The following is a 7,094-nucleotide window of genomic DNA, read 5'->3' on the forward strand; positions in this document are numbered from 1 at the left end:
GTATGGTAAGTACTGTATACTGTGTTATGCTTTACTACCCCAAAAGTTACTGCTGGGATTGCTGCTTTTGCTTAGTACTGGGAACAATGGGGGTACTGTAATTCCAAGTTGATCACAGCAGGATTTTTGTTAGCAGTTGGGCAAAACCATGTACACTGCAGGGGAGGCAGATATACTGTAACATGTGCAGAGATAGATAGATTTGGGTGTGGTGTGTTCAATTTGCAATCTAAATTGCAGTGTTAAAATAAAGCAGCCAGTATTTACCCTGCACAGAAACAAAATAACCCACCCAAATCTAACTCTCTCTGCAAATGTTATACAGTATCTGCCACACCTGCAGTGCACATGGTTTTGCCCAATTGCTAACAAAATTCCTGCTGCGATTTACTCGGAATTACCCCCAATGTGTTTGATTACTGTGGGGGGGCAATGTGCTTTATTCCTGTGGGGATGAATGCTTCTGTTTGATCACTGCTGGGGACAGTGTTAATGCTGTGGGCAATGTGTTTGATACAGTAACTACTGTACAGGGACCAATGTGTTTTATTATTTTTCCAGGCCTCTCCCAGGCTGTAAGTACTGAACTGTACTGTACATCATGTTCTGTTGTTAATGATGATTTACAGTATGATGACCCTATGGATTGCTGCCCTAAGCAAATTTGTATCTTCCCTGAAGCGGCTCAGTGTTGATAGTGTGATAGTATACTGTACGTAGTACTGAAGATACTGTACAACATACAACTGTAGTTGTCAAGCCATCTTACTGCTGGTCTTCCCCTGTTTTTCTGTATGGACACTGTACAGTACTGCACCTTTCTGCGCATGCTGTCCAAAGTAGAGTAGTATACAGTAGCTACATACAGTACAGTAGGTACTGTAGGAGAACACAGATTTGTCTTTTGTATTAGTGATTGATTTGTTCTTCGGGCACTCCATGGTACAGCACATTACATTACAGTACACAGAATGTTGGGCTCCAGCATCAATAATCTTCTTACTGTACTTTATTGGTGTTCACATGTGCTGCCGTATGATATTGTATAGTATTTCTGTATGCTGTACTGTATTACTATCATTTCAGAAAGTGAACGATCATTTCTTTATCCACAGTGCATTCCCCCATACTACCAGAGGAGGAATCTGAGGATGGGGAGTGGCCTGAGACTCCTCCACTACCATGTAAGAACTACTGTACTGTATAGTACATTACTGACTGTACTGTCTCTAACTTTTAGTAATACTGGTGGTCATTCCGAGTTTATCGCTAGCTGCATTTGTTCCCTGTGTAGCGATGAGGGTAAAAATCTGCTTTTCTGCGCATGCGTATGCACTGCAATGCGCAGGCGCATCGTAAGACGGTTCCTTGCCGTTTGAATGGAATCTATCGACGATTCCATTCACACGGCAGAACGCAAGAAGACTGGCTGTCAACTGACCGTTTTCAGGGAGTGTTTGGAAAAATGCAGGCGTGTCGGAGAAAATGCAGGCGTGGTCGGCCGGACGCTGGGCGGGTGTATGACGTCCAATCCTGACACGAATAGGCTGTAGTGATCACAAGGGTGAGTAAGTTCAGAGCTACTGTACTCTGAAACTGCACAAACTGTTTTTGCAGAGCTCGGCTGCACAAGCGTTCACACTCCTGCAAAGCTAAAATACAGTACACTCCCCAGTGGGCAGCGGCAAAGTGTTTGCACGGCTGCTAAAAACAGCTAGCGAGCAATCAACTCAGAATGACCTCCACTGTCTCTACACTACAGTACACAGTGGCGGATTTACCACAAGTTAACCAAAGCATCTGCTTAGGTCCTGTAGGTCTCACGCTCTCTGCTTGCCATAAGAGGCCAACCACAAGTCTTTATACACTATAGGACATTTCTGGAGTATTTTGTACAGTATAACATACAGTACATTAATTTTGCATATCATTTTAAATTCCACAAAGCTGGGTGTGTAGTGGAGGGGGTTGGGTGTACAGTGTTATTTTAAGTACAGTATTGGGGATGCTGGATTGTTTGAGGGAGGGGTGCCCTAAATCTGCATTTTGATTAGGGCCCCGTGAGATCTACGGTAGAGACCTAAACCTACAGTACCTTCTCTACTGTAATTTAAATAAAACACCACATGTGCAGTGTACATTATTGTAAAGTGTATCTCATGCCCCACCTTTACCTTCTTTATCCATTCACTGTATTGTGTTTGTTCACATGGGTTCGAGGTACAGTACTGCACAGTAAACTGACAGTGCACTATTTTTTTACAGCAACGCCTGTAGAAGAGGTAGACCTCCAAGGTACAGTACTGTAATTATTAATAACTTTCAGTATTAAGATCCCTCATGGCTGTTTACAGTATCAACTGGGAATAATCTTCATACTTCTGCAATGCTTGCTGAATCCAGTACAGTACAGTACAGTACTGTATGTTAAAATCTACTGCACTAAAGTACAGTATTTTAATGTACTGTATTCGCCATTCACCAGGTCAAAATCCAGTAAATACTGTAAGGTTGCCATTCATGTATAACTACAGTACCCACAACATTTCCTAGGATTTTGGCTTCAAAAATACTGTAGCCCTAGTAATGTACAGTACTGTGTATTTTTTCCAGTGGGGAGTGGTAGGGCATTATGGGGATTTCCTTGTTGCATTTCATACTGTACTGTATGTACTGTATGTTTATTCATGGCAGAGTTTGGGGAGGAACAGTAAGAGGAGGGTGGGACAAGCTGCCTCAGTAGCCCTCTCCTATCTGTAATTACAGTACAAAGTATTAATGTGCTGTATACTGTATTATGCTTTACTACCCCAATATTTGCAGCCATGCAATGCTTTTGTACCTACTGTATGCTGGGGTGTAGGGCCAGACATGCTGGGCGTACTCCCGCATGTCTGTGAAACTGATTGTAGAACTGATCGTAGATGTGCTAAATGTAGCACATCTACAGTACATCTACGATCTGATCTGAAATAGTCCACAGGTGCGATGTGCACCTTGTGAAATTTAAACCACGTGGGGGTGAATGCTTCTGTTTGATCACTCCTGGGGACAATGTGAATGCTGTGGCCAATGTGTTCGATACAGTAACTACTACTACTGTACAGGGGCCAATGTGTTTTATTATTTTTTACCATTGACAGGCCTCCAGGAGGGCGAGGGCCAAACATGGTCTCCAGGACCCCCCAGCACTCCCGCTACTACCACCACCCGACCACCCACCCACCCACTTCATGATGCTGGCACATCTGTACCGTCAATAAGTAAGCATTCCTGCACTGTACATTGCTGTACATGTACTGTACATGGAAAAATATTGTAAAGTATAGGAAAAGTCTACATTACTGTGTATGGACACCTCTGTCCAGTACGAACTTTACTGTCCTGAAAGAATCCAGCAGGACCATTGCTAGGTGTGGGTGAGCCGTTGCTAAACTTGTGGAGAAAGCCAGAGGAAACAGTAGTCATGTTAGGGGAGACTAACTTAAAAGAAGAGGCAGGTGCGATCAGGATAGGGTTAGGCTGCAGGGGTGTGTGTGGGGGGGGGGGGGGGGGGGGGGGGTTAACATTGACACTAGATGCTACGATAACTGGTGAGGGTTAGTATTACAGTGTAAGGAGAAGAGGGAGTTTAGGGATAGGCTGCAGGGAAGAGAGGTTTGGGTTAGTCACCGCCAGGGATGGATAAGTGTAGGCATCGCTGGTGGAGGTTAAGGTTAGTCTATGGCGTGGAGGGTTAGGGCTAAACTGTTGTAACCCTTGGTTACGTACTAATATTATGTTAAAACACCGCTAAACTATTAACACTCAATGCCTCCACCCAAGCTTAACTCAGATGTTATATATTATTATTTATTAGGCTGGCTTGGGGCAGCTGGTAATATTTCTATTTAATAGATAATATTAACACTCTACTCACTGATTTATTGTGTCTAAACAAAAATGATACATTTAATAGTTATAGTTGTATAATATTACAAAGATTGTAATATAACAAGAAAATACAAATTGGTAAGTTACACGTTCCCCTCTAATCCTACCCTCAAGGCCTATACAGTTTCACCTGCATGCAATACAAAAAAATTACCTTTTGGTAGCTACCGGATATGCCTAGGCAAATATAAAAATATTCCTAGGTGTACACCTGGATTGCAATACTAACTGTCATGCGTGACACACTTTACATATATTATACATGAATTTGTCATAATAGTGACATAGGAAAAAATGTATACTTTATATATTACTTTAAAATTAAATATAGTATTAATCAAATGAGTACTCTAGAAATTATGTATACATTCACTTTCTGGCAATTTGTAATATCTCTTATGCAAAAGTGACTATAATGATGTATCCTGAATGCCTTGTGTTACTTTAAGCTGAATCAGTATCTGTGCTGAGTCTTTTTCCAAGTTTTGATGAAGAATAAAATGTTGACTGAATTCCTATTATATATATACATATATGTTAGATGAATATCTTGCTTTCTGCTGTCAGGGAGGTTTCCACTGGGTAAATTACTTTCACTTTGCCTGACAGTTCGTGTTTCACTATTGTATCCTTTTCCTTTGTATCCAGTCTATATAAACAGTCTGGCAGTGATCCCAGTACTTAAAGTTACTTTGTTTAACCGGACTGTATGAAGCAAGTTAATATATCTCCCTCCACTGGGTAATTTCTTTTACTTTGCCTGACAGTTCGTGTTTCACTATTGTATCCTTTTCCTTTGTATCCAGTTTATATAAACAGTCTGGCAGTGATCCCAGTACTTAAAGTTACTTTGTTTAACCAGACTGTCTTGAAGTCAGATATTTCAGCACTTGTGATGAAATATACCATACAGGCAGTTCATATCTTTCCTTGCACTATAATTAGTTAGTTATTATACTACCACTGGTAAGAGTCAATGTCCCTTGTGGATAAGTGTCTATAAGTGCAACAGGTGAGTGCAAGAGTTTGTTGTTTCTCACCACTCCTCGATTAGTTGTGCTGTGCTCCTTGACCTCTCTGTCCTTGGGTCCTATTATACGTAAGGCTGTACTGGAATTACTGCTTTCTCTCCCTCAACTTCTTTCATACAGCTTGGTACCTCAGCTGCCCGGCTCAGCTACACTCATAGTCTGTAGCAAACTCACTCTCCTGGACATTACATCAAAGAGTGCTCCGCACACCTGTCCAATGTTTGCAGCTGGTGTTAGCAGGAGGCAGAAACACTCTCAATGTGCCAAGCTCTTATGTGTATAAAAGGGGCAGCGCCATCAGCCTACCTATTACCCACTGTTTACAGCTCAAACAACAGCGGCAGCAGTCATAGCATATGGAACGCTCTATAACCCCCTAGGCAAACATCAATAAGTGGCCATTTCAGTCTTCTCCCTCTGCTCACTCGTGTTTACAGCTTAGATGAGTGATAGCAGCGGAGAGACTTCAGCAGCACCACCCATCAATGTGCCCTACACTGGCTTTATTCGGTGCTGGCCTCAGTCATGGAGCTGTCCTCCGCCAATATTACAGCTCTATGGCGGAGGGGAAGCATCCAAGTACTGTGCGCTGACCGAGGGAACTGCAGGCTGCTCTTTAGCGAAGGGGACCCACTTTTATCCCCCTCACCATGAAGCTCGCGCTGACCGGCAGGCTCCTATTGGTCCTCTTTTCTCCCTGCTGCCAATCAGCGCCTAGCCTCCTCCAGCGGCTCGCAGTCCGGGTAGCGGCTCGAGGGACCCCGTCCTTCCCGCCCTGCAGGCTATCACTATAGCGGCTCGCGATGCACACAGAGCACCCGCTTTGCCGCCCTGCAGGGTATTACGTCAGTCTCGCGGTCAGCGCGAGGCAGCTGTCTTGCCGCCATAAACTCACCATCTAAACTGCATGAGGGAAACACACTCCTCAAGCAGTATAAGTGATCTCCAATGACAGCTATATACCTTTGTTAACAGTATAATACACCACTCTTGCAATATTCTCCTAAACAACCCCTACATAACTGCACATATACATTATTTACATACAAATATATATATATATATATTTATATACATATATATATACACATATACACATTCCCTGTAGATATTACCTATTATTTTGTTTTATATTTCTGGACAATCTATACTTTATGGATTCTATATACATAACCAGAATTATTCCAACCTTGTTTATTACCACATATATTTATTTATTTTATTAATACATGGCTACACTCACTTTACATATATTATACATGAATTTGTCATAATAGTGACATAGGAAAAAATGTATACTTTATACTGTGGAGGGGTTTTTAGGATTAGGCTGCAGAAAAGGTGGGTTAGAAGGTAGGGGGTATGGTAAGTACTGTATACTGTACTTACTGTACCTACAGTAACTACTTTCAGGATTGTCACAATTGAGTTGCCTAGTATTGTACAGTACTGTATTCTACTGTACTGTATACTGTATTATGATTTACTACTACCCCAAAATTCCCTCTGAGTGACACTAATAATACTGTAGAAATTTACTGTACATCCTGAAATGACAAAAAATGTTTTGTTTTTTTGCAGTCCCGCCACAGCCAGAATCTGGCAATCCACCTCCTCCCGGTAAGACATTTTTTGTTAAGTTAAGGTTCATTTCACCACTGTTTCTCAACCTTATCTGTATCTAGATCTTATCTATATCTTATCTGTATCTGTACAGTACTCAACCTGTATTCCTGTTCTAATACAGTACATTGTTTTTTATTTTCACAGAACTCCGAAGACTAATGTCAGTGGCAAACACCCTGTTTGCCTACATTTATCGTTCTTTGTAAAAAATATTTATTATTACTGTACAGTATTTGTTGTTGTTCATTTAGTGTATTACAGTACATCTTTATCCCAGCCAAAAGTGTTTGTTTATTTTTTGGTTTCACATGACTGGATGCCCGTGAGGTGCAGAAGCACCCGGTGCAACCACGGACGGAAACGCCCACGAACAGGGTGAGGGGTGGGGAATGTGATGACAAACTTACGTAACACACACGGCATACAGGTTTGCTCACCTGACTCTATCTTGCCCACTTGATGACGAGTGATCACACTTCTGGTACCTAGGACAGGAATACGCAA

General features: G+C 41.9%; 1 protein-coding gene across 1 annotated transcript; it reads left to right on the top strand.

Moving 5' to 3' along the window:
• Nucleotides 1-618: 618 nt before the first annotated feature.
• On the top strand, nt 619-6,858 carry LOC135037904 (uncharacterized). The gene is made up of 6 exons (XM_063954601.1): nt 619-628; nt 1,116-1,184; nt 2,266-2,295; nt 3,144-3,263; nt 6,546-6,584; nt 6,735-6,858. The coding sequence occupies exons 1-6, from the start codon at nt 619-621 to the stop codon at nt 6,794-6,796; spliced, it is 330 nt and encodes a 109-aa protein (XP_063810671.1). The 3' UTR covers nt 6,797-6,858.
• Nucleotides 6,859-7,094: the final 236 nt, after the last annotated feature.

The sequence above is a fragment of the Pseudophryne corroboree genome, chromosome 1 (genome assembly GCF_028390025.1).
Source record: "Pseudophryne corroboree isolate aPseCor3 chromosome 1, aPseCor3.hap2, whole genome shotgun sequence".
Classification (NCBI taxonomy): domain Eukaryota; kingdom Metazoa; phylum Chordata; class Amphibia; order Anura; family Myobatrachidae; genus Pseudophryne; species Pseudophryne corroboree.

What these genes read in the sequence shown, in the direction of transcription:
- LOC135037904 (XM_063954601.1), top strand. An exon ending in TGAGACTCCTCCACTACCAT is followed by an intron (nt 1,185 to 2,265) that starts GTAAGAACTACT and finishes ATTTTTTTACAG; the next exon opens with CAACGCCTGTAGAAGAGGTA. An exon ending in AGAAGAGGTAGACCTCCAAG is followed by an intron (nt 2,296 to 3,143) that starts GTACAGTACTGT and finishes TACCATTGACAG; the next exon opens with GCCTCCAGGAGGGCGAGGGC.